Source organism: Chionomys nivalis, chromosome 11 (assembly GCF_950005125.1).
Source record: "Chionomys nivalis chromosome 11, mChiNiv1.1, whole genome shotgun sequence".
Lineage (NCBI taxonomy): Eukaryota > Metazoa > Chordata > Mammalia > Rodentia > Cricetidae > Chionomys > Chionomys nivalis.
Window position 1 is genome coordinate 22,809,587 of NC_080096.1, and position 27,497 is coordinate 22,837,083.

General features: G+C 44.8%; 1 protein-coding gene across 2 annotated transcripts; it reads left to right on the forward strand.

Moving 5' to 3' along the window:
- Hdac1 (histone deacetylase 1) lies at window positions 1-27,467 on the forward strand. Of its 2 annotated transcripts, XM_057784555.1 has the most exons (14): window positions 1-120; window positions 7,420-7,532; window positions 12,696-12,813; window positions 19,760-19,834; window positions 21,238-21,376; window positions 21,833-21,974; window positions 22,750-22,842; window positions 24,505-24,613; window positions 24,694-24,834; window positions 25,265-25,373; window positions 25,452-25,582; window positions 26,009-26,161; window positions 26,598-26,646; window positions 26,907-27,467. In XM_057784555.1, exons 1-14 carry the CDS (start codon window positions 72-74, stop codon window positions 26,932-26,934), a joined length of 1,449 nt encoding a protein of 482 aa, XP_057640538.1. In that variant the 5' UTR covers window positions 1-71; the 3' UTR covers window positions 26,935-27,467. The 2 variants fall into 2 exon arrangements, with proteins under 2 accessions (XP_057640538.1, XP_057640539.1); XM_057784556.1 differs by lacking the exon at window positions 7,420-7,532 and having other exon boundaries at window positions 50-120.
- Window positions 27,468-27,497: the final 30 nt, after the last annotated feature.

The following is a 27,497-nucleotide window of genomic DNA, read 5'->3' on the forward strand; positions in this document are numbered from 1 at the left end:
CGGACGCCTTGAGGAGCCGCGGGCGGGCGGGCAGGCGTACCGACTGACGGGAGGGCCGGACGGCAGTCAAGATGGCGCAGACTCAGGGCACCAAGAGAAAAGTCTGTTATTACTACGACGGTGAGCGGCGGCCGGCCGGTGGGGGCCGGCCGGTGGGGAAAGGCTGGGAGAGGAGGCTGGGAAGAGGTCGCGACGGAGGGAGGAGCCTGCGAGGAGGTCGAGGCTGAGGGGGAGGCCGGGGGGGGGGAGTCGAGGCTGAAGGTGGAGGTTGAGGTGAGGAGAGGAAGTCGAGGCTGAGGCCGAGACCGGGGGTCGCGGAAGGGGTAGCCTGGGGTAAATCGGTAGGGGAGGTTCTCAGGGAATCCGACGGGAAGTTGGAGTGGGACTCCCGGAGGGAGGGCTGAGCCTGGCGCGGGGAGCACAATTTGATGGAGACGGTTTGCCAGGACACCTTTTTCTGCTGAGACTACAAAGGTCCCTCACTGTCCCCTTGTCTTTTTTTTTTTTTTTTTTTTTTTTTTGGTGAGTTCTGCAGGACCGGCCATCCGCTTCCCCTCCCCCACCCTTCCCCCCCAAGTCTATGAGTCGGGCCGGCCGTTGCTAGTTGGGAGATGGGGCTCCTCGGGGATGCGAGGGGGGAAGATGTAACTTGTTCAAACCGACTTTTCATTGATCCAGTATGGAGCGGCTTGTTCTGTTCTGGGTTGTGTTTCTGTTGGGGCTGGAGGGCTTCAGCGAGTCACATTTCCTGCCTGGAGTTCCCGTCTGAAGGGGGAGCTAGACTCTGTCACTAGTACCTTTCTGGGTTGGTGTGGGATCAGGGGAAGGAGCAGACAGATGTGTGTCACTGCTTAGGACCTGAGAACGGAGTGGCTCACCAGGCCCAGGGAAGTCGAGGGGCCGGCATGGTGAAGGGGACAACACCTTTATTTGAGACAGGGTCTCACTGTGTAGCTCAGGTCGGTCTTGAACTAAGATCGAGATTCTTCCTCATCTCTGAGTGCTCACTCCAAGCCCGCACTACTTTGTCTAGCGTTTGTTTTCACGCTTTAGGAGTAACTTGTTTAGGGGACGTGTAGCCACCCAGCCAGTCAGTTGGCCGTTGGCTCTTTAGGTCTGAAGTTCACAAGACAGTTACTTTAGGTAATTGTCAGCATAAAATAGTGCAGATAGTTGATTTAGGAAAAGATAGAATCACTCAGGTTGTAGAGGGTGAAGAAACTATGTTGAAATTGCTCTTTTGGCTTGCCTCCCACTCAGAGATATTCACACTTTTCTGCCTCTGGACTGCTGGGATTAAAGGCATGTGCCACTACACCTAGACCTGGCCAGTTTGAAATCTAAAGAAGCCAACTAAGAATGTTCAGTGGCCCTGATTGCTCATTTGTCAGACTGTCTTTCAACTGTTAGCCACATTCCTGTTTCAGTGCCGGAGCGGTGATGCCCTTAGTTAGCACAAGAACAATCTTGTTTATATGTTTTTTTGTTTTGTTTTTGGAGATAGGTTTTCTCTGGGTAGCACTGACTGGCCTGGAACTCACTTTGTAGACCAAGCTGACTTCAAACTCAAAGGAGATCAGACAACCTTGACCTCCAGAGTGCTGGGATTAAAGGCTTGGCCCACCATGCCCAGTTGCCAGTTTTTTAAAAAGATTTATTTATTTTGGGGCTGGAGAGATGGCTCAGAGGTTAAGAGCATTGCCTGCTCTTCCAAAGGTCCTGAGTTCAATTCCCAGTAACCACATGGTGGCTCACAACCATCTGTAATGGGGTCTGGTGCCCTCTTCTGGCCTGCAGGCATACACACAGACAGAATATTGTATACATAATAAAATATTAAAAAAAAAAGATTTATTTATTTTGTACACTGGTATTTTGCCTGCATGTATCTCTGTAAAGATGTCAGAGCCCCTGGAACTGGAGTTATAGACAGCTGGGAACTGCCATGTGAGTGTTGGGAATTGAACCTGGGTCCTTTGGAACAGCCGCCAGTGGCTTAACTGCTAAGCCATCTCTCCAGTCCCCCTGGGTTTTTTTGTTTTTGTTTTTCTTCTTATTTCTTGTAGATAATGAACTTTTGGAGAAAAATATCTGTATCTCTAGTTCCTAAAATGTCGGGTAGCTCATAGTAGACTTAAATTTTTTTTTCTTTTGATATTGCTAGGATTACATAATTTTCTCCTCCCTTTCAATTTTCAACAGTAAATATTCAATAAGTATTTGTTGGTTAAGTGAAGAAAGGGCCTAGAGAGATAGCTTTGCAGTTGGTAGTGCATAGAGTCACCGTATTGGGTGACTCCAGCTACAGCGGATTCAGCACCCTCTTCTGGCTTCCACAGACACCTGCACTCGTGTCCATCCATACCCCACACACAGATACACAACGCACACATAATTAATATAAAATAGAGTGGCTGGATAAATAGCTCAGCAATTTTAGAGCACTTTGTACTGAGGATTTGTCAAGTCCCAGAACCCACATAGTGGCTCACAAACATTTGTAATTCTAGTTCCAAGGGATCCAGTGACCTTTTCAGGCTTCATTTGTTAGACATTAATGTGGTGCACAAACATACATGTAGGCAAGACATTCATACACACAATAAATAATAAATTTTTATTTCATTTATTTTTTAATGTACATTGGTGTTTTGCCTGCAGGTATTTCTGTATAAGGATATGGGGTTCCCTAGAACAGGAGTTATAGACAGCTGTGAGCTGCTGTGTACATGCTGGGAATTGAACCCTGGTCCTCAGGAAAGTGGAACTCTTAAGCACTGAGCCATCTCTTCAGCCTCTGCTATTTATTTATTTATTTATTTTTATTTTAAGACAGGGTTTCTCTGTGTAGCCTTAACTGTCCTAGAACTCTGTAGACCAGGCTAGCCTTGAACTCAGAGAGTTCTGCCTCCTGCAGGCTGGGAGCAAAGGTGTGGGCTATCACTGAAAAAATTTTTTTTAGTGGACAAAGAATACCTAAGAGAATGGCTAGAGAAGTTAGTACACTAGAAAGTGTTGAGTTGCAGGACCGAAAGACAGAGAGTGGGGCTGGAGAGATGGCTCAGCGGTTAAGAGCATTGCCTGCTCTTCCAAAGGTCCTGAGTTCAATCCCCGGCAACCACATGGTGGCTCACAACCATCTGTAATGGGGTCTGGTGCCGTCTTCTGGCCTGCAGGCATACATAATAAATAAATAAATATAAAAAAAAAAGACAGAGAGTGGAGAAGCCAACAAGGATGGTGTAAAAGCTAGACTGCAGTAGAGTCAGAATAAGTAGAGAGGTGGAAAGGCCACGTTAGCTTGGAATTCTTTCTTCCTCTTTGAGACAGAGCCTCTGCTGTGTAGCCTGGCCTTGAGCTAACAGATCACCTGTCTTTCCCTTCAGAGTCTGACATTAAGGCTGGGCACCACCACACACATCTTTGACATAGTCTTGTTGTTTTGAAGCCTTGAAAGACAGGCAGTGGTCACACTTAAGTCCCAGCAGTGGGAGGCAGAGGCAGGTGGATCTCCAAGTTCAAGGGGAGCCTGGTCTACAGAGTGAGTTCCAGGACAGCCAGGCCATGCACAGAGACCCCACTGGAAAAACAAACATTCCCTACAAACAAATAGTCTATACATAAAATAAACCAAAGAAGTTGCAGACGCAGCAAAGAAGCTGCTTGCTGGTGATAGAGGTTACAGAGGAGACAGATCAGCTAGAAGCAAAACTCGATGCAGGCATACTAGTCATCAGCTGGGCTGTGATGACAAGTGACGAGGAAACTGTGTGGAAGTTGGAAGGGTAGAAGGGAGAAAGTGTAAGAAGTCTTCAAGGTGAGGTAAGAATACTCTTGAGCCAGTCAGAAGAGCACAGCCCTATAATCTCAACATCTGGAAGCCAGAGGCAAAAAGACCTTGGCTTTTCCACTAGCCTATTGCAGTGCAGTGAATACAGGAGCATTTCTGTCATGAAAGTGCTGTAGGACATTGGAGAGTAGGAACTTCAGTAGTTGTGAAATGGGAGCCAGGAGAAAAGTAGACCTTGGAGAAGGGACTAGATGGAGCTCTGTTACTGGTGGGCTCGGACTTGGGCTCTGCCTGTCAGGTTTGTAGTAGTAGGCAAGTCACTCTGCCTTTTATAGGCCACTTTTTTTTACCTTCCATTTTTGGTTTTGTTTGTTTGTTTTGTTTATTTATTATGTATACAGTATTCTCAGTATTCGGTCTGCATGTATGTCTGCAGGTCAGAAGAGGACACCAGATCTCATTACAGATGGTTGTGAGCCACCATGTGGTTGCTGGGAATTGAACTCAGGACCTTTGGAAGAGCAGGCAGTACTCTTAACTGCTAAGCCATCTCTCCAGCCCTTTGGTTTTTATTTTTGAGAGAATTTCTCTGTATGGCCTGGCTATCCTGAAACTTACTGTGTAAACCAGGTTGGCATCAAACTCAGGTCTGTCTATATAGGCCACTTTATGGATAGCTTTGGAGCCTGTACTGGAACTAACTCCTATAGACCAGGCTGACCTCAAACTCAGAGATTGGACTGCCTCTGTCTCCCGAGTGCTGGGATGTGCACCACCACTGCCCAGCATGATTCTCTTAATTTGATCCCCAGTACTAAAAGAGAACAGTTAGTGTCTAAATAGAAGGAATTTGTTTGTTGTAGCTCTGGCTGGTCTGGAATTGACTGTAAGACCAAGATGGCCTCCAACTCACAGAGAACAGCCTACTTCTGCCTTCCAAATGTTTGGATTAAAGGTGTGTGCCCTACACTACGCCCAGTCAAAATAATTACTTTTTATAAAGTAGCCTGATTTAAAACCATTAAACTGGGAGTGGTGACTTGAATCTGTAATTCCAAATTTGGAAGGCTGAGTCAGACCAATTGCTGCAAATTCAAGCCTGATCTACATAATGACCCCCTGTCTGAAAACAATAAAATGACCACTTGAGTTTGGAACACTGTTGAAGGACTTTCTTTTTTTTTTTTTTAAGATTTATTTATTTATTACATACACAGTGTTCTGTTTGCACACCATAAGAAGGCACCAGATCTCATTACAGATGGCTGTGAGCCACCATGTGGTTGCTGGGAATTGAACTCAGGACCTCTGGAAGAGCAGCCAGTACTCTTAACCTCTGAGCCATCTCTCCAGCCCTGTTTAAGGACTTTCTACAAATAAGGTGCACATAGTCATCCTTCCCCTCTGATCAGTCTGTGCCGTGATTACGTTTGCAAGTCTCCATTCTTGGTTTCACAGAGCTTTTCAGAGTAAATGCAGACTTGAAATAATAGGTGCCCAGAAACCTAAGGTGCCTTTTTATGTTCTAGATTTGGAATCAGAGTTGACTGATCTTAGGCGGACACTTAATTTTCCTGAGTTTCAGTTTAATTCATTGGTTGTTTATTGAGCCTCAGGATGTAAATTAGTCCTTGCCTTTGAGTCTTATGAATATAAATAACTATGTAAAAGCAAAACAAAATGAGCAAAGTGCTATATATAGATTTCTTTTAGAGAAAAAGATCAATCACGTGGATCCATGAAGTGTTTGGGGCTTTTGAAACAGGTTATGTGTCAAAAAATAATTAAAAAGCAAGTGAAAGTGCTTGCCCCAAAAGCCTGAGTTTGATTTCTAGAACCTGTGTGAAAGTGGAAAAAAACTACTTAAGAGGTTGCCCCATCTCCATGTGCATTCTGTAGCACACATACATTTTACTCACACACATGACGTTGGTAATAATACGTTTTATTTTATTCGAGACAGAGTCTCTACCTAGCCCTGGCTGTTCTGGAGTTTCCTCTGTAGACCACTCAACAAAGATCAACCTGCCTCCACCTCCTGAGTGATGCTTCTGCTTTTGAAGCAGCATGTCACCATGCATCCCAGGTTATCTCTCTAGCCTCCTGCCTCAGTTCCCTGGGTGCAAGGATTATGGTTGTAGATGACCATACCTGGTTTATTTAAGTAAATACCAAGCTCAGCTTCCAACAGAAGCTTTCTAACAAAAATAGACAACCAGGGTGATGGTGAGCAGCAGCAGATGAAAATGGAAAGACAGTGTCTTAGTTACCATGACCAAAAAGCAAGTTGGAGAAGACGGGTTTACTTGGCTTATGCTTCCAGACTGTAGTTCATCACTGAAGGAAGGCAGGGCAGGAACCTGGAGACATGGAAGGGTGCTCTTACTAGCTTGTTCCACATAGTTTGCTCAGCCTGCTTTTTTTTTTTTTGTGGAACTTTCTTGGTATGACTAGTGCAAGTCGTCCTTGGTGCGTCCATTCGTCCGTCCATCCACCCCCCCATGGGGTTTTGACTGTACTCTGTAGGTGAGCCTGACCTTGAACTCAGAGCCTGCCTCTGCCTCCTAAGTGCTGGGATTAAAGGCACAGGCCACTACCACTCTTAGGCAGCTTTCTTATTCAACCCAGGATCACCAGTTCAGAGATGCTGCACAATGGGCTGGGCCTTCCCACATCAATTGTTAGTGAAGAAAATGTTTACTGGGTCATGGTGGTGGTGGAGGTGACTGTGGCTCATGCCTTTAATTCAGGTGCTGTGGGAGGCAGAGGCAGGCAGATCTGTGAGTTAGAGGTTGGCCTGATCTACAGAATGACTTCCAGGACAGCCAGGGCTGTTACACAGAGAAATCCTGTCTCAAGGGAAAAAACAAAACAGACAACAAAGAAAGAAAGATCTACAGGTTGGCCCCACAGCTTGACCTTCTGGAGACATCTTCTTAATTAAGATTTCCTCCTCTCAGGTGACTATAGAGTCACAAGCCAAGGACCAGGTAGAAGCTGTTTTTATAGATGAAACAAACAAGAATGTTTGGTTTTAGCTATAGGATGTGGTTTATAATTCCAATAGTGATTGGTTTATTATGGGAAAGAATTCCTTAGAGGTATGGTGAGGTGAGTCCCCTCCCTGCCTGCTCCTTCTTTCCTAGTAGATTTTATCCAGTTCCTGTGCTTTAGAAGGAGAAACTAGGCTAGACTCACACGTAAGTGCTGGTTATGTGGGGACTACAGGAATTACTCTTATTCAAGGTGGGAAAGAATCATGGAAATTAGAAATGTATATTACTGTTCTGGGAGTTTGCTGAGTTTTCCTAGGAGAGTGTTTAACTGTGTTATTAAAACCTCTTAAGGCTGGAGAGATGGCTCAGCAGTTAAGAGCACTGTTTGCTTGTTCAGAGGACCAGGGTTCAATTTCTAGCACCCACATTAGATGGTTCACAGGAGATTGTTTCCACAGACCCTGCACTGGCATGCCTGCACACACACACACACACATATTGCAAGTTATGGCGCACACCTTTAATCCCAGCATTTGTCTTGAGAGTGAGTTCCAGGACGCCCAGCGCTACTCAGAGAAACTCCTTCTCAATAAACCTAACTAACTAAAATGAAACCACACTTCCTCTGTTCAGGTGATGTTGGAAACTACTATTATGGACAAGGCCACCCGATGAAGCCTCACCGAATCCGCATGACTCACAATTTACTGCTCAACTATGGTCTCTACCGGAAAATGGAAATCTATGTGAGTTACTGGACTCTGCCCCTGCCTACCTTCGTGAGCTCCAGTCCCCGTGTGTAGTCTTTATCTTCCTCTCTTCAGCTGTTCATTCACTCAGTGGCTGTTTTGGTTTTGTTTTGTTTTTTGTTTTTTTTTTTGTTTGTTTTTGTTTTGCTTTTTCGAGACAGGGTTTCTCTGTGGTTTTCGAGCCTGTCCTGGAACTAGCTCTTGTAGACCAGGCTGGTCTTGAACTCACAGAGATCCACTTGCCTCTGCCTCCCAAGTGCTGGGATTAAAGGCGTGTGCCACCACCGCCCGGCTCCACTCAGTGGCTATTATTTGGCATGTAGATAAAGATTATTTTTTTCCCCTTTTGAGATCCTTCTGAGTGCTGGGTTTAAAGCTCTGGAATTACAACTTCACAGGCACATGCACCATGGCTATCTTCATACAGTGCTGAGGTCTTGAGCACAGGTCTCTGTCCTCATGTGCTGGAAGACTGTCCTGGCTGAGCTGCACCCCCGGCCTCAGTATGCTCATGTGTCCTTTCCAGATACAGTTCTAACAAATTTTGTCTGAACTTCCAATTTTAAAAGAAAAACTGGAACTTTGGATTATATAATATCTTCCTAAGTTTAAAATGTTGGCTCAAGGCTTTTGTCTTTGTTTTTTTTATTTATTCATTCATTCATTCATTCATTCATTCATTTATTTATTTTGAGACAGGGTTTCTCCGTAGCTTTTGGTTCCTGTCCTGGAACTAGCTCTTGTTGTTTTATTTTTTTGTTGGTAGAACTCCACCTTATACATAGGCTGTGATCTCCAGATTTTTTCTGTTTTTTTTAACAGGTGTGCAAGGAAAACAGACCAATATACCTATAGACTAAATTTGGCTCAGTTCTTTTTTAGTTTAACCTCTTCTGGAGGCAGTGAGGAACAAATGGAGAGCATTTTGTTTTCTTTTGGTTTTTATAGGCAGGGTTTTGTTGTGTGTGTAGTCCTAACTATCCCCAACCTTATGCAGTCTTGTTGCCCTCGGCCTCCCAAATACATATTGGCTTCCAGCTCACCAAGTTGTGAAAAATGATCTCTCTAAGTTCAAGGTCAACCTTTTCTGCACAGGGAGACCCTGTCTCAAAAATGAAATAAAATTTAAAATCAAACAACAGAAATGGCAGGGCCAGTTACCTTTGGAGTTATCTCTACAGTCGGAATGAGGAAAGCAGGCTCAGGACCTGTTACTTTAGTCTTACAGTTGGCTGTTAATGGCTATCTTCACAGCTTGAGTAACCTAGCAATAACAACATCTTCAGCATTTCAGAGACTGAATGTAGATGAATTTTCTCTCCCAGATGCCTTTATTGTGTTTTTAGAGCTAGGAGAGACACCTGAGAAAGCAGAGGAAGATGACCTTGAACTATTGGTTTCCTCGCGCCTGCATCTCCCATGTGCTGGGGCTTTGGCATGCTAGGAAAGTGCCATGCCAACTGAGCTACATCCCACTCCCTCTCTCCTTTGTGTAAGAGGGAAAAACCCATTCTAGAAACTTATTAGCAAAATTCCCTTGCTATCTTTTGATCATTCACCATCTTCCTTCCAGCCATCCTCCCACTCTAATGGATTTTGCAATTTGGTCTCTTGGGTCATTTTTATCAATACCCAAACAAATTTGTATCTATTTCCAAGGATGAAGAGTGTTGAGAAAGGGTTTCTCTGTAGCTTTGGGGCCTGTCCTGGAACTAGCTCTTGTAGACCAGGCTGGCCTTGAACTCACAGGGATCCACCTGCCTCTGTCTCCCAAGTGCTGGGATTAAAGGCGCACACCACCACCGGTGTTGTTGTTTTTTTTTTTTTTTTTTTTTTTTTTTGCCACCGTGTCTGCCTAGAGATAACTTTCTGTATGACATTCTTTTTTATTTTTTCTGTGAGATTTTTTTTTTAGTCAATTTATTTTATAGCTATGGGTGTTTTGCTATATCAGTGAGTGCCTAATACTCAAGAGAAGTCAACAAGGCATCTGATTCCTTTGAAACTGGAGTTGCAGGAAGTTGTGAACCACCATATGGGTGCTGGGACTTGAACCCAGGTCCTCTAGAAGAGCAGCCAGTACTTTTAACCAATGAACCCTCTTTCCAGCCCCAACTCCCCTTTTTCCCTCCCTCATTTTCTTTTTTTTCCCCCTCTTTTCCTCCTCCTGACACTCGCTTTTGCCCTTTCCTCTAATATTATATTGTTGGTTGGTTTTTCAGGACAGGGATTCTCTTTATAGCCCTGGCTATCCTGGAACTCACTCTGTAGATCAGAATGGCCCTGAACTCAGAGATCCACCTGCCTCTGCCTCCCCAGTGCTGGGATTAAAAGATTAAATGTGTGTGCCACCATGCCTGGCTCTATATTACATTTTATTTTTATATGGTTGTTTTGTTTTGCCTGCATCTATGTCTGTATGTCATGTGCATGCAGTGCCCATGCAGGCCAGAAGAGGGTGTCAGATCTAGAACTGGAGTTAAAGTTGTGAGTAGCCATGTGGAGCTGGGAACTGAACCCTGATCCCATAGATAAGCAGCCAGTGCTCTTCACCTCTGAGCAATCTCTCCATTGGGCCCCTTCCCCCTGAAATCACTGTGTAACCTTCAACATGATCCTCCAACCTCAGCCTTTGAAGTTCTAGAATTGTGTGTACCACCCCTTTGTGTGTGTTTGCATGCATCCAGACTTTAAATGACACATTCACCCTGAGTGGCTATTGGGTTCATTAACAGAAATGGAAGAAGAGAAATTCTGAAAGAGAAATTGAACTTAAGTGCTGTTGGACATGTGACAAGAAATTGTTTAGTACTACCGAATTTAAAGTCTTCAAGGATAACTGGGTAGTAGAACTGGCTGGGTACGTATTAAAATTGTGAGCCTTCAGCTGGGCATAGTGGTGTATGCCTTTAATCCCTTGGGAGGCAGAAGCAGACCAGTCTCTGAGTTCAGGGCTATCCTGGTCTACAGAGTAAGTTGTAGAACAGCTAGAGCTACAGGGTGAGACTGTCTCAGAAAAAAATAATTGAGTGTTCAACTCAGCACACGGACCAAAATGAAGTTAGAATTTACATGGTATCTTAGAAGTCATAGCCAAAATATGATAATTTTTTGCTTTGCTGATAATATTTTGAAGATGGCAAAGGGCTTAGTATTATAACACAGTTTGTGGAGCCCTGACAGGATGGGTCACTGGGTGCGGGCACTTGTTGCCGAGCTTGAGCTAAATCCCCAGAATCGACACAGTGGAAGGAGACAACCAAGCCCTGAAGAGTTGTTCTCTGAAGTCCGCTTGTGCACTATGGCACTCACACGCCTACACATGCAAAATAAACTAAATGTAAAACAAAACAAACCCCTTTTCTCTGTAGCTTCCATTGACCTGGACCTTGCTGTGTGAACCTGACTGGACTTAAACTCCCTCTCTTGTCCCAGCCTCCTCAGTCCTATGACTCCAAATATGAGTTACTCTGCCTGGCCTCTGGGTGTTTTTGGTGAAAACTAATTTCATTTTTTTCTTTTCTCCCTACATTAAGTGCCCAGAGTTAGTTATTTGCATTTCTAGCCAAGTGTACCCCAGGGTAGCCATTTCTGTTGTAACTGGCAAAATTCTACTGCAAGTGAAGCCAATAAAATATGAACTTTAACTTTTAAGCACATGACGGGCACAGACAAAACAATAAGTGTTAGTTGTGTAGACCATAGAGAAGAGGGTCATCTTTCAGGGTGACCTTTCACTAAGGGACAGGGAGAAGGGAGTCTGTGCCCCTCCCAGACAAGCTTCTCTTTGGAGAGCCCCGGCTGGCCTTGTTCGTAACTCTGGATGGGATCCTCTTGTCCTGTTTCCCACGTTTTTTGTTTTTTTTGTTTTTTTTTTTGGTTTTTTGAGACAGGGTTTCTCTGTGGCTTTGGAGCCTGTCCTGGAACTAGCTCTTGTAGATCAGGCTGGTCTCGAACTCACAGAGATCCGCCTACCTCTGCCTCCCAAGTGCTGGGATTAAAGGCGTGCGCCACCACCGCCCGGCTCCCACGGGTTTTTGAGACAGTCTTACACATCCTAGACTGGCCTTGAACTGTGTGTGTGGTACTGGTCTTTGTAATCTTCCTCTGCCTCCTGAGTGCTATAGTAGAGGTGTGTGTTACCATGGTCCGTTGAGACCTTTTGAGAAGGAGGAAGGAGAATTGGTGGTGATGGTGAACAATGTAAGCTCAGCACTCGCGCTGAGGTAGACTTGTGGATTTGAGGTCAACTTGAACTGCATAGTCACACAGGAGGCTTGGGGTCTGAAGAGATGGCTCAGCAGTTAAGAGCCCTGGCTATTCTTCCAGAAAACCTACATTCAATTCCCAGCATCTACGTGACAGCTCATAACTGTCTGTAACTCCAACTCCAGATCTAATGCCCCTTTCTGACCTCCGTGGGTACTGCTCACATGTGGTATACATGCAATCAAAACACTCATACACATACAATGAAATAAATAATACTGTGAGGGAAATACATTGGGGTAATCAGGAAATTTCTAGCATGCCAAAGTTTTAGTGGGAAGGACTTGATCGGAATTCTTGGTGTAGTGGTTTATAAAAGATTTCCCAGTGCCAGGTGGTGGTGGTTCATGTCTTTAATCCCCAGCACCCAGGAAACAGAAGCAGGTGAATCTCTTGAGTTCTAGGTCAGCCTGGTCTCCAGAGCAAGTTCCTGGATAGCCAGGACTACAGAGAAAGTCTATCTCAAATCACAGCCCCGCCCATATAAATAAATTACATATATAAAATAAATGATATAGTGACTTACATCTTTAATCTTGGCATCCAGGAGGCAGAGACAGGTAGATCTCAAGGCAGGCCATACTACATGAGACCCTGTCTCAAAAGATTCAAAATGAGAAAATTCCCAGATATTTTAATCATCTTTAGTCACCCTTCCCTTGAACTCCTGGAGCCTTTTGGATGGTGACACATGTTGGATAATAAGTCATTGTTCATGAGGCACTTAGCTTTGCATATTAGTTTTCGTCTGCACCGAGCTGTTGCTGCAGTGGGACAGGTGTTGTGCAGAAAAGCGGATTGTAGGTGCAGGAGGAAATGGAAGTGTTCAACTAGAAGAGTAAAGACTGAGTTTGGTCAAAGCTGACGCACCCTTCTTTCTATACTCTCTAGCGTCCTCACAAAGCCAATGCTGAGGAGATGACCAAGTACCACAGTGATGACTACATTAAATTTTTACGTTCCATTCGCCCAGATAACATGTCTGAATACAGCAAGCAGATGCAGAGATGTAAGTATGTTCCATCCCCACTCCACTCTAAAGCTCCCTGTTGGATTTCTCTTTACATGGGGAAATTCACCTTGGCCCCCATTTAGTTCATAGCTGATTTGTCTTGTCCCCCAAAGGTACCAGTGTATTATTTTCTCATCTCATCTGGTTTTTCTTTTCTTTTTTTTTTTAAATATTTATTTATTTATTATGTATACAATATTCTTTCTGTGTATATGCCTGAAGGCCAGAAGAGGGCACCAGACCTCATTACAGATGGTTGTGAGCCACCATGTGGTTGCTGGGAATTGAACTCAGGACCTTTGGAAGAGCAGGCAATGCTCTTAACCGCTGAGCCATCTCTCCAGCCCTCATCTGGTTTTTCTTGTCTCCTGATTGTAAATAGTAGAGTTGGACTTTGTCCAGTTAGGGTTACAGTGCTCTCCCGGGTGTGTTCTAACTAATGGGAAAGGCTCTGGCTTAGAAGCAGACAGTAGACACTGGTTCTGCTCTTAACTGATTGTGCAAGGCACTTCCCCTAAGATTTCTGTTTGGGATGAGCTGTCTGGCTTCTGATTCCTCTCCATTTGTATTTGCTCTAACTTCGTATTTAGAATTTAGAGGCCACAAAGGACACACTAGAGATGAGGTGACTCCTGGGACCTGGAGCTGCAGAGTATATCCCATCTCAAAAGCCATACCTTATTTGTAGGCATTGTGATTGCTTTTAGCCGTGGGAAAGTGTTTTTCAAACTTAGGACTACATTGTCACACCTGAATCCTCTTTTGTGATTGAAGTGTGTTTGCTTTCTGAATTGACAAAGTCTTGCTGACTTCATGGTGATCATTTCTTTCCTGCAGATGACTTTAGAGGTTTCCATGAAACATTGACAATAGAACCAAGCTCAGTTGTCAACAAAACAAGCTTTCATTAGAGAAGCAGCCTGTGTTACAGCGAGAAAATGAGTTTTCATTTTTTTAATATTTATTTATTTATTATGTATACAGTATTCTGTGTGTATGCCTGCCAGAAGAGGGAACCAGACCTCATTACAGATGGTTGTGAGCCACCACGTGGTTGCTGGGAATTGAACTCAGGACCTCTGGAAGAGCAGACAATGTTCTTAAACCGCTGAGCCATCTCTCCTGCCCGAGTTTTTATTTTTTTAAAAGCATTTATTTTTCATGTGTTTGCACATGTGGAGGTGAGGACAACTTGAAGTTGAGTCTCTCCTGATATCTGGGGATCAAGATCATGTCATCAGATCTGCTTGCAAGCACCTTTATGTTGATCTTTCTTCATGGTCCTGAGATTTCATGTCTTGGTTCGAATGCTCAGTTACCACTTAGTCCACTTAGTTGTAGGTGTGGCTGTGCTCCCTTAGGGTGGGTATGGGTGTGCTGAACCGGAGTCTCAAACTTACTGTGCAAATGCTGTACCACTGAGGTGCTCACCTCTCCCTTTGTGTCACTTTTTGCTTACTTTTAACCATACAGGTATTTTGTTGTAGGTGGTATGTGTGACAATGACAGGTGTGAAGGTCAGAGAACAAACAACTTGGGGTATGGGTTCTCTCCTATCATGGGATCCCAGGATTGAACTCAAGTCATGGGGTATGGCAAGCTGTTACACTGAGCCATCTTTCCTGCTCAACTGTGTTACGTGTCTTGACCAAGTTTTCGGGCCTCTCTGAGAATGACCTTCCCTATCTTATATTTGAGGCCAATGCATTCATAATACCTACCTTCAAGGAACAGTAGCTTTTGGTATTATATGATGTCTGTTATTCACAAATCTGTCAGGGCAGACAATACAAGGCCTTTAGCAATGTATAGCTTCTGTGCCAGTATTCTGGTTTCTTAGAAAATAGAAGGTTGGCCGGGCGGTGGTGGCGCACGCCTTTAATCCCAGCACTTGGGAGGCAGAGGCAGGTGGATCTCTGTGAGTTCGAGACCAGCCTGGTCTACAAGAGCTAGTTCCAGGACAGGCTCCAAAGCCACAGAGAAACCCTGTCTCGAAAAACCAAAAAAAAAAAGAAAGAAAGAAAGAAAGAAAATAGAAGGTTGTATGTTAAAATAGTAGGTCTATAATTTTCTCATTGAAAATTGCATGGGCATGGGGCTGGAGAGTGGTTAGAGCACTGATTGCTCTTCAAGAGGACCTAGGTTTAAGCCGGTCGGTGGTGGCGCACGCCTTTAATCCCAGCACTCGGGAGGCAGAGGCAGGCGGATCTCTGGGACTTCGAGGCCAGCCTGGTCTACAAGAGTTAGTTCTGGGACAGGCATCAAAACTACAGAGAAACCCTATCTCGAGAAACCAAAAAAAAAAAAAAAGAGGACCTAGGTTTGATTCCTAGTACCTTCATGGTGGCTTATAGCCATCTGTTCCAGATGGTCTAATGCCCTCTTCTGGCATCTGGGCACTGTACACAGTACACATTTTTTTTTTTTTTTTTGGGGTGGGGGGGTTTTCGAGACAGGGTTTCTCTGTGGCTTTGGAGCCTGTCCCGGAACTAGCTCTGTAGACCAGGCTGGTCTCGAACTCACAGAGATCCACCTGCCTCTGCCTCCCAAGTGCTGGGATTAAAGGCGTGTGCCACCATCGCCCGGCCACAGTACACATTTTTACATGTAGACAAAACACCCACTAACATAAAATCAAAATTCATCTTAAAAAACTGAAAAGGTAAATAGGATGAAGGTCTCAACCTCATGAATCCTTAGACTTGGTTCATAATGTTTTAGGAATCAAAGTAGTAAAAACTTAAGATGTCACTCAGTGAAGTGCTTTCTGAAATGTCTACTGCAGTAGTAAGCAAAACCTACAGACTCTTATTAATATTTTATAGTACCTAACCTAAGGAGTTAGGTCTGAGTTAAACCAACTGAGTTGATGTGTGCTCTTGGTGCACGTAAAAATCATTTGAGACTTGGAGAGCCTTGACTGAATGTTCTGCTCTGCTCATATTTAGTAAATCAAGATGGAACCCTAAATAAATGTAATTTCTGGAGCAGATACTTAGAACATAAAGCTGATGAGATGATGAGAATGGGGCTCGCGAGATGGCTCAGCAGTTAAGAGTGCTGACCTGGGTCCTAGACCTGGGGTCAATTCTCAGCACCCACATAGTGGCTCACAACCACTTGTAATCAGATCTGACATAACGTTTTACATGGTCACAACTATCTGTAACTCCAACATCTGACACCCTCATACAGACATGCATGTAGGCAAAGCACCAAATAAAATAAAAATAAATAAATTGGGGGGAACATGAGAAAGATTCAGGAGGTGGAGCAGTCAGGTAACATTTTTGTCTGTTGGCAGACTGATCCATGTGGTAAAATGAGGTTATCAGAGTCAGATGGCAAGGAGGCTCCTGTCCCTATATTCCATGTCTGTGGTTCTGTTAACCACTCTTTTTTTGGTTTTTCGAGACAGGGTTTCTCTGTAGCTTTGGTGCCCATCCCGGAACTAGCTCTTGTAGACCAGGCTGGCCTCGAACTCACAGAGATCCGCCTGCCTCTGCCTCCTGAGTGCTGGGATTAAAGGCGTGCGCCACCACCACCTGGCTGTTAACCACTCTTTAAAAAAAAAAATCATTCATAGCCAGAATGTCATCCCAGCATTTGAGAGACTGAGGCTATCTTGGGATATAGAGTAAGACCTTGTATCAAAACAAAGAATGCTTTTGTACTAAACAGTAGCAGGTTTGTTTCCTGTCATTCCCTAAACAATAGTTACTGTAACAACTTTTTGTAACATGCACAGTGTGTTAGATATAATAACTATTCTAGAGATGATTTAGAATACAGGAGTTCAGGCCATCCGAGGCTACACACAGGGAGACCCTGACTCAAAAAACAAAATCAAGAAGCGGTGGGGTTTAGTGACACATGCTGGTAATGCTGAAGTCAGGGGGCCCGGGTAAGAGGACGGCCTCCAGTTGAAGCCTGGCAACATAGTGAATGAGTGGGCTACAGTGTGAGGCCTGTTTTAAAACAAAAAACAGTTATCAAAAACAACACCCGTGTTTCCTCACAGCCCAAGAAAGAAGACACGATGAATACAGTTGAAGACCCCTGGCACAGCTTCTTGTTTCTATACTTTGCCAGTTCTCCGATCCCCTCCCCCATTCTGTGACCTTATTGCCAGGGTGTAACTTGTATCCTAGAGTTAGTCTTTAATCCTATGCAGGTTTCTACAGTGCTGCCATATGTTGTTTAAGATAGGTCTAATACTATTTAGACCTGGTTGGTACTTGCTGTGTGGTCTCAAACTCAGGGAGACTTTCTTAAGCACTGATATTACAGGCATGACCCTCCCTCCTAGAATGATGCTTTTGTTTTGTTTTGTTTTGTTTTCTTTTTCGAGACAGGGTTTCTCTGTGGTTTTGGAGCCTGTCCTGGAACTAGCTCTTGTAGACCAGGCTGGTCTCAAACTCACAGAAATCCGCCTGCCTCTGCCTCCCAAGTGCTGGGATTAAAGGCATGCGCCACCACTGCCCGGCTAGAATGATGCTTTTTAAAGACAGTAGCCTCATGTAGTCTGGGCTGGTCTCAAACCATGTATCTAAATTGAATCTTTATCATTCTTCTACCTCCCAGGTGCCGAGATTACAAGTGTCAGTCACTGCTTAGCCCCATAACTTCCTGAATTGAAAATAAACAGACTGGCTGTGTGAGCTATATGTTGAATTGGGTGCTGATGGTTATTTGTCTAAAACACCTATTCCCTCCCATGGGAATGGTGAGACGATCTTCTGTATAATGTGTTGCTTTATTGATTGATGAATAAAGCTGTTTGGACCAGTGGCTTAGCAGAGTGGCTTAGCCAAGGGGGAAATCCAAACAGAGATAGAGTAGGCAGAGCCAAGGAGATGCCATGTAGCTCCTGAGGAGAAGAGCATGGGAACCTTACCAGTAGGCCACAGCCTCGTGGTGATAGAAGAGTAATAGAATAGCTAGGAATACACCTAAGCCATTGGCCAAAACAGCTTTATTCATCAACCAATAAAGCAACACATATACAGGGCATCCCTTACGTCATGGGGATGTCAGGGAATGACATATCCCACAAAGGGAGTATAAACCAACCTTTGGAAACTCAGGTACCAAAACCTTTTCCTGCAGGGAAAAATCCAGAGGGGGGACTATTTGCCCTTGGATAAATAGCCTGACTCCAGGGACCAAAGTTCTTATGGACATAGCTTCTTCCCAGTGTTTACCAAGAAAGTAGGGAGAAGTCATCTATGGCTCACTCCTTAAGTAAGCCAGAGTTGGCACTTTTGGTGGGGGAATGGACTGGTTTTTCAAGACAGGGTTTCTCTGTAGTTTTGGAGGCTGTCCTGGAACTAGCTTTTGTAGATCAGACTGGCCTGGAACTCACATGGGTCTGCCTGCCTCTGCCTCCCAAGTGCTGGGATTAAAGGCATGCGCCACCACCACCCGGCTTGGGGCTCTCTTCACGTTATAGTAGCACTGGAGTTGGTAACTTTTTTTAAAAAATTGATTTCTGTGTGTGATGGAGGTGTATGTGAGCCTGTTACAAGTTTATGGATGGAGGCAAGAGTTGACTCCTTTTTTGTGGGTTGCAGAGATTGAACTCAGGTCATCAGGCTTACACAGTAAGCACTTTTACCTTCTGAACCAGCTCATTGGCACAGAGTTGATATTTCTGGAGGTTATTGCAAATAATACCTTTGTCTCAATATTACCATAATCCAGGCTGGCCCTTCCCAGCTTCTTGCTCTACATTGGAAACCCCTATTGATAAAAGACTGGAGAAGGGGATAAGGATAAAGGCCCACTCCTGCCCCTGACCTCAATAGTTTCCTTTTTGTGAGGGGATAACCTGGGGCTCCTCTGACACTCCGCCCTCCAGGTGTGCTTCCTGTCTGTTATTTCATTTGCATTCTTGTTTGCATGTATTTTCTACACGATGCCCTACTTTGTACTTTTACCTCGTGGGCTTGAAATAGCTCCAGTTTTCACTTGGTGCAGTAGAAAGCACTGGACTGTGGTAGTCATGACACCTAGATCCTGTTCTGGTTCTGACACTACCTGGTTAGATAGCCTTCAGCAAATCACTAACTCCTTTGCACGTCCCTGTTACAGTATATGGTGGGTTCGAGTCTTGTCTTGTTCAATTCTTGGAGTTTCAAGGATCAAAGGAGGATGTGTATGTGAAAGCACTTTGGAAAACATCAGGATACATTTTCTCATGCCTTTAGGACAGACAGCACAGCACGAAGGCTTGAATTTTGCCTCCCGTATTTGTTAGCAGTTCACCTCTCTGAGCCCATTTCCCCATTTATAGGATTGGAACAAATTTCTGCCTCAGAAGATTGTGTGAGGATAAAATGCATCAGGTATTTAAAGCACTCAGCAACATATGGAATGCTTTTGGCACTCAGCAAATAATTATATAGGTCTCTCTCTGCTCACTTTCTGAGGCTATTTCTTCATTTATAAGATGGGCATAAATTCTACCTCAGAAGATTGTGTGAGGATAAGTGCATCAGGTATTTAAAGTGCTTAGGAGTGAGCGGCATGCCGTAAACACTATTGTGTAGGTTCCTCTTCACCAGCATTTTCCAAATTGCAAAATGCTTTTTCCCTATAAGATTTCTAAGGCTGTGTGTGCTGTAGTTCTAGCTACTCAGAAGGCTGAGGCAGCAGGATAAATTAGGCCAGGAGTTCAAGACCGGGTTGTGGACACAGTGAGATCATGTCTCTAAAATGAGGGGAGGTCTCTTAATTTTCCCACTGATTGGTTGAAGTGAATATCATTACTGCTTATTATATTTGATAGCCTAAATATCCAAGAAGTTAACCTAAGCTAGAACTCAAGCTTTCTGAATCTGTTTTTTGTTTTTTTTTTTCTTCTTCCTATTGGTTCATAAATATCTAAATTTAAAAAATGAAAGAAATTGTTGAAACTAACCTTTTGCTTACTTCTTTCAAGTCAACGTTGGTGAGGACTGTCCTGTATTTGATGGCTTGTTTGAGTTCTGTCAGCTGTCTACTGGTGGCTCTGTGGGTAAGGAAACAAAATCAGTTCCTGAGATACTGCTAGAGTGTTACAGTGAGATCTGCCTTGTAGGTGAAACCCTTGAGTGCTGACCTATGGCCACAAAGGTGGTGCTGTGGGGTTTTTTTTTGTTTGTTTGTTTGTTTTTAGTTTTTCGAGACAGGGTTTCTCTGTAGCTTTGGAGCCTGTCCTGGAACTAGCTCTTGTAGACGAGGCTGGCCTCGAACTCACAGAGATCCGCCTGCCTCTGCCTCCCGAGTGCTGGGATTAAAGGCGTGTGCCACCACCGCCCGGCAGTGCTGTGGGTTTTTACTTTAGGTATTTGACCACATTTGCTGATGGGTGTTCTTAACTCCCTTCTCCAGCCAGGAGAGGTTATATACAGGAATCCTCTGCAGACCTTAAAGGGTTGTGAAGACACTGTATATAAAAGCAATTTGTGAACCACAAAGTTCTGTAAACAAAAGATCGACATCTGTGTCTTATGAAAAAGTGAGGTCATTAATATCTGGTGTCATAATATTCCTCACAGTTCATTTCCACAGTGACTTTTGGGTTACCTTAGTGTTGCCTTAAAATATTACAGTATAGATATAGATGGTGTGGCCTCTTACATATCTAGGCTATGTATTAAAATATAGTATAGGGTCTCAGGACCTTGATGAATAATAGAATAATGTGAAATTAAATCAGATATCAGATATCAGAAAGAAATATAGAGTGATGGCCCAGTATTTAAGAATACTTAACTGTTCTTGCACAGGGGTTTGGTTACCAGGCATAGATATAGATGGTGTGGCCTCTTACATATCTAGGCTATGTATTAAAATATAGTATAGGGTCTCAGGACCTACTTAGCTATTCTTGCACAGGGGTTTGGTTACCAGGCCCTATATAGTGGTTCACAACTGTAACTCCAGTTTCAGGGTGTCCAGTGTGCTCTACTCATTTCTGAGGGCACTAACAGTGCACATAACATCCATGTCGGCATGCATATACTTCATGCAGGCAAAACACTCATACAACAGTAAACACAATATACATGTGTTCTGAAACACTGTTTTAGTGTTTTGTTTTGGTTTTTTAAGACAAGGTCAGTATGTATCCCTGACATACTTGGAACTACTAAGTAGACCAGGCTGCCTTCAAACTTGGGAGGCAGAGGCAGGTAGATCTCCGTGAGTTCAAGGCCAACCTGGTCTACAGAGCTAGTTCCAAGACAGCTAGGGCTGCACAGAGAAACCCTTTGTTGAAAAACTAAAACAAAACAAAAAATTATTATTCCCTATTGAAATGAGAAGTGGGTTACTAGTGGATTTTATAGTCTGCATTGTATGATAAACTCCCTCTCTCTGGGTTCACGGGGAAGGGGATGGTGTAGTAACAGACTTGTGTTCTTTCTCTGTGCCCAGCAAGTGCTGTGAAACTTAATAAGCAGCAGACGGACATCGCTGTGAACTGGGCTGGGGGTCTGCATCATGCAAAGAAGTCTGAAGCATCTGGTTTCTGTTACGTCAATGATATCGTCTTGGCCATCCTGGAACTGCTAAAGTATGCCTGCCTGGCCTTGTGTCTTGGAGGAGCATCTTAGGCCAGGTTCCCACTTCCCTCTCCCCTGGGCTTGCCTCCCTAGTTTGGTTTTCTTATGGTGTGCTGGCTAGAATATGTTCCATGAGTGTCTCTAGCCACCCTCTCCTTGACGGGGTCTTGGTTTGATCTGAGCCCACGGCAAGATCTGGGGCAGGTGCTGCTCAGATCCCGCCTCCAGAGTGTCCTTGTGTGACTGGAGTTGACCCTGGCTGTAGAGTAGGAAGATCGGACATGGTCGGCTTGGTCAGGCCTCTGGAGACACCGGGCCGCTCTTCCACCTTCCTTCAGCCAGTTTCCACGTCTCTGGTGCTTAGAGATACCTGAGGGAGGCAGCTAGCCTGGTAAGCTGGGACCTGGCGCCCTTGGCGCGTCCCATCCTCAAAGAGCCCCAGACCTCTGACCACCTTTTGATCCTAGGTATCACCAGAGGGTGCTGTATATTGACATTGATATTCACCATGGCGATGGTGTGGAAGAGGCCTTCTATACCACAGATCGGGTCATGACCGTGTCCTTTCATAAATATGGAGAATACTTCCCAGGAACTGGGGACCTACGGGTGAGAACTCCCTCAAGACCAACCGCCTCACCTTTAGCTCTAATGGTCCTGTCCTGTGCCGTTCAGAATACCATACTATTATCTGAGGCACCTAGACAGTCTCTTTCATTCTTTATTCTGGAAGAGGAATATTGGGACACAAGGAGTCAGTGGTTCATTGTTCCTCCCTCCTCACCATAGCTCAGTTGAATCACACTATTATGTCACTTAAGCTTGAATTTGGAGTGAGGGATTAGGGGTACTGGGAATCATCTCAGGGTTCTCTATTTTTAGGTCCCCTTCCCCTTTAGCCATATAACTGAAAGCAGTGGACTCTCCAGAACACTGCATGGAAGCCTGACTGATGTTAATGGACTTGTGCCCGTCCCAAGTCTGCTCCACCTGTTTCTGTTAGCATGAATACAGTGAGAGCTCTGCCCTGCCAGTCGCCCTTAGGTGGGAAAATGGTACAAATTAAATTATTAGATACAGTGAACATTGAAACAAGCTTTTTTGAAGCCAATTGGAAGTTTTCTTCTCTTACTGTTGCCATTCACAGTTTTCTAGAAAGAGTAAAAGTAGAGAGGAACATACAGTCAGACTCTGGCAGAGTTGTTGGGGTAGGCTTTTCTTGTGTGACCCACCAGAAATCTTGTACTGTGGGATGTGGCCTTGCCCATCTCATGGGCTCATCTTGTCTCTCAGAACCACTGTCTCTTTCCTTAGCCTTCCAACCCCATCTTTGAATCCCCTTCTATTTGTCTTTCCATTTTATTTTAATGTTCCTTCTGATTAGGATATCGGGGCTGGCAAAGGCAAGTACTACGCTGTTAACTACCCCCTCCGAGATGGGATCGATGACGAGTCCTATGAAGCCATTTTCAAGCCAGTAAGTGCCCAAGTCACCTCTCAGACTACTCTGGAAGGTAGCAAAGCACCCACCATAGCCAAGACATTGTTTCTCAGTGAGTCTAGCCTTTGCTTAGAACCGTAATGTGTAAGGCACAATCTTTGTGGGAGGTAAACAATATGTACCCAACAGTTTGTGGTCAGTTGTTGTGTGCCAAAACTTTTCCTGGGGAGACATAACAGGTCTATTCATCCCAGATAGGAAACCCATGACAAATCAAAGTACAGACACCACCAAAGTTCGACTTGATGAATCAGTTAGGTTTGTTGGGGTTACTTATAAGCATACTGGTAAGGGGTTGCTTACAGGAATAAAAATGACTCAGACACCAAAGCCGACCGAACATGGGTGACAGTTTACAAAAGCTGGGAACCTGAAGCACACTGCACAGCCTCAGGCAGCTCAGCAAGGTGTCCTTTCCAGGTACTTGAATTGGTCAAAATCTTTTCCAGGCAGCTCAACTGGTTTGTTTCTTCCAGGCAGGCAACTGGTCTGGTCTGAGAACCTCTTTGCTGACTCTGACAGGGAGTGGTCCCAATTTCAGGAACTTCCTAAAGCAATTTGAGTCCTTTTACCTTCCTTTCCTGTTAAGGGGCTTCCGTGTAGGATGGAATCGGAGATGGTTACACAACACTAGTATTTTTCTTTTCTTTTGAGCAAGGTTGGGGTTTCAAGGCAGGGTTTCTCTGTGTAACAACCTTGGCTGTTCTGGAACTCCCTTTACAGACCATGCTGGCCTCAAATTCAAAGATCTACCTGCCTCTACCTCCCAAGTGCACCATCACCGCCCAGCTATTTTTAAATTGAGGAGGTGAAGACTAAAGGGATGGCATTGGACAAAAGGAATATCTGCAACATAGTGGTTAGCATGAGTATGGAGTGAGGCAGGCTGTGTTAATGTGTTGGGGAGGAATGGAAGGAGCTGGTAGGAAGTGGATGTTGGAGCTTTAAAAATCTTTGCCTGTCAGGATCTGTATTTCAAAGGGACCTTGAATGACATGTTCAAGTATTATATTTTATAGATAGGCCAAGCCGTGGTGGTGCCCAGCCTCCCAGCACTTGTGGTAGAGACAGGCAGATCTCTTTGAGTTCAAGGCCAGCCTGGTCTACAGAGCAAGTTCTAAGGCAGGGTGCAGAGCTACACAGAGAAACCCTGTCTCAAAAAACCAACCAACAAACAAAAATTAATAAACAAACTTTTAATACACTATTTAATGTTAGTCATGTGGTCACTTAGACGAGTACATGTTTTGTACTTAGTAAAGATGACAGAAGCTTCAGTTTCGGCTTCTGAGTAAAATATGCTTAGGTTTGAGAATAAAATATACAAAAATAAAATCCCTCCGTATAAGGCTTAAATCTGTAGGGCCACATGACGAGAGCAGATGCAGCTAGAGCTTGTGAAGCTTCCAGAAGGAAGCAGCTTGGGAGCTTGGCAGTGAAGAAAAGTAGATTAGGGAGTTGACGGGGAGATCATTCAAGGCTCAGTCAGAGTTGTATCTTTCCAGATGTTTTCAAACTGGAAAACTCTTGTCTGCCACACACCACGCAGTATGAGGGAAGTGAAAGGAAGAAAGTGCTGTACCAGTTGGGGGTTTTGTTTGTTTGTTTTGTTTTTGATATTAAGGTGTATCTTTTTAGGTCATGTCCAAAGTAATGGAGATGTTCCAGCCTAGTGCAGTGGTCTTACAGTGTGGCTCAGATTCCCTATCTGGGGATCGGTTAGGTTGCTTCAATCTGACCATCAAAGGTGAGACCAGGTAGCACACATGCAGGTGGGCAGGGTCTACTGAGTTCCCATGTAAACCACCGTCCCTTTTCCTTCCAAAGGGCATGCCAAGTGTGTAGAGTTTGTCAAGAGTTTCAACTTGCCTATGCTGATGCTGGGAGGAGGTGGATATACCATCCGGAATGTTGCTCGGTGCTGGACTTATGAAACAGCTGTGGCCCTGGACACAGAAATCCCTAATGGTATTAGCTCTGGGCTGGGTGGGAGTGGACCTCATGTTCCCCATTTACTACTTCTTTCCCAATGGTCCCGTGATAGGCAGAGTATAACCATCAGTTTTTCCCTGTTATTATTTCGATTATCAATTATTTTGATGTTTGGGATTTCTACTGCATAGGCTAGTGAATAGAGGATTGCCAAGTAAAAAGAGAATGGTGTTCTAGCCAGGTACAGTGGGTCCTAAGGGTAATTCCAGCCCTTGGGAAGGAAACTCAGGCCAGCCTGGCCACAGAGAGGCCCTGTCTTCAAAAAGACACACAGAAAAAAAATTAAACTTTTGTAGGTGTCCAAGTCTTTTCTAGGTGAGTAAATGGACCCAGAGGAAGCTCCATATGCTTCTTTCTGGGCCCTGTCTTGGCTGTGTCTTGACTCTGCTCTCCTGTGCTCCTTCAGAACTACCATACAATGACTACTTTGAATACTTTGGACCGGACTTCAAACTTCACATCAGCCCTTCCAATATGACTAACCAGAACACTAATGAATACCTGGAGAAGATCAAGTGAGTGCATTACCAAGCTGCCTCTTGACAGGCCAGGTCTGCTCTGTCTCTAACCACAGCCCATCCCGTTAACTGTAGGCAGCGGCTCTTTGAGAACTTGAGAATGCTGCCCCATGCGCCTGGCGTCCAAATGCAGGCAATCCCTGAGGATGCCATCCCAGAGGAGAGTGGTGACGAGGATGAAGAAGACCCTGACAAACGCATCTCCAGTAAGACTTAGATACAGGGGACTGTAAGCCCTGCTCAGTAGGCAGCTCTAAACTTCCCTTCACTTCTCATCTCTTCCAAACTCTACCTATTATTAGCTTTGCTGGGTGATTTCATAAGCCTTTAATCCCAGCACTCTTAAGAGGCAGAGGCAGGCGGATCTCTGAGTTCAAGGCCAGCCTGGTCCACAGAGTGAGTTCTAGGACAGCCAGAGCTAAACAGTGAAACCCTGTCTTGGGGGGTGGGGAGAATTCTTAGCTTTGAGACTCCTTACTCCCACCTGTCTTGGAGGGATGTTGAGGATGGAACCCAGCACCTTCTCATATGTGCCAGGCACCACTCTGCCACTCAGTCCCTGTGGCATTTCTTGAAGGACACTCAAAACATTGGGCATAGATCCTGAAATAGCCCCTTACTCTCATACCCAGTCTGCTCCTCTGACAAACGGATTGCCTGTGAGGAAGAATTTTCCGATTCAGATGAGGAGGGAGAAGGTGGTCGCAAGAACTCTTCTAATTTCAAAAAAGCCAAAAGAGTCAAAACAGAGGATGAAAAAGAAAAAGATCCAGAAGAGAAAAAGGGTGAGTTTGCATTGGACCAGGACATGGGTCTATGTAGGGCACAAGAAAGAGTTGACCTGGGCCCCACCAACTTCTGTGGGGGTTCCTTGAGCCTTTCAATGGCTCCTAGAAGTAGCAAGACCCACAAAACAATGACTCTTGGTCTTTGCTGGCTGACTGAGCCTGCCTCTCACATAGCACCCAAGCCCTTTTCCCAGCACTTTGCCCTGTTTCCCAGGGGGCTGCCTCTGCCTGTGTTCTGGCTGAAACTGGCTGGGAAACTGGTCTAACCTGTTTGTTTTCAGCCAGGCTCACCAGAGGACCTGGGATGGGCTTTTCTCATTTTTCTATAACCTGTGAACTGTAATGTTGAAGATGGGGTTTCAGGATAGAAGATCTCACTGCCTGACCTGGGTCTTCGGAGGCTTTCAACCGGCCCTTTGCTCTTATGTTCCAGAAGTCACAGAAGAGGAAAAAACCAAGGAAGAGAAGCCAGAAGCCAAAGGGTGAGGAAGGAGCTGCTGGCCATCTCCCTGGCATTGGAGCATCACCACCCCCCCTTGTGTCCTACCAAGGGAAGGGTAGGGAAGGGGCAGGGACAGCTGGTTCAGCATACAAAGGCCCCTTTCAGGGTCTCTGCATAACTTAGGAAGCCCCAGCCCCCAGCAATCACCTGGGGTAGCCAGGGTCCTGCGGAAGTCACTGTAGACACCCTTCTCCAGCCCTCTAGAGGTGCTTTTCTCATGGCAGTCTGTTTTCTCCACAGGGTCAAAGAAGAGGTCAAGTTAGCCTGAGCAAGATTTGCAACTCTGGCTTCTTCCCAATTTCTCAGATTTTATATTTTCTATTCCTCTGTGTATTTATATAAAATATATTAAATATAATGTCTCCAAGGACTAGATAGGAACCAGGGACCAGAGCCCAGGGCATTGGTGCTGGGGGAACTCTTTCCCAAAGACACCTTGTCCATCCTGCTCAGGTCTTAGCTTTCAACCACATAGGGTCTGAGTGGAAAGAAAACAACCAGAAGAAAAGATCCTGAACTGCCAAGTGCCTGCTTTAGGAACTCTGTTAAGATGCCCTTATTAAGCTTTCTAGAAGGGGTGACTGGGTCTTCTGGGACCCCTCATTTTCAGGCTTAGGTAAAACCAGCCACTTTTAGATCTGTTCTGTTTATACCCTTCCCACTCGACTCAGGCAAGCAGAAAAACGCCCACTGCCCTGTCTGCCCCAACTCTGCAGGTGGAGGTGTTAGGCTAGCTTCCTTTTTGAGATATTTTCATTTTGTGAGACTCTTTGTAATAAAACAGCACATTTCTATACCCTCCTGAGCGAGCTTGTTTGCTGGCAGTGTCCC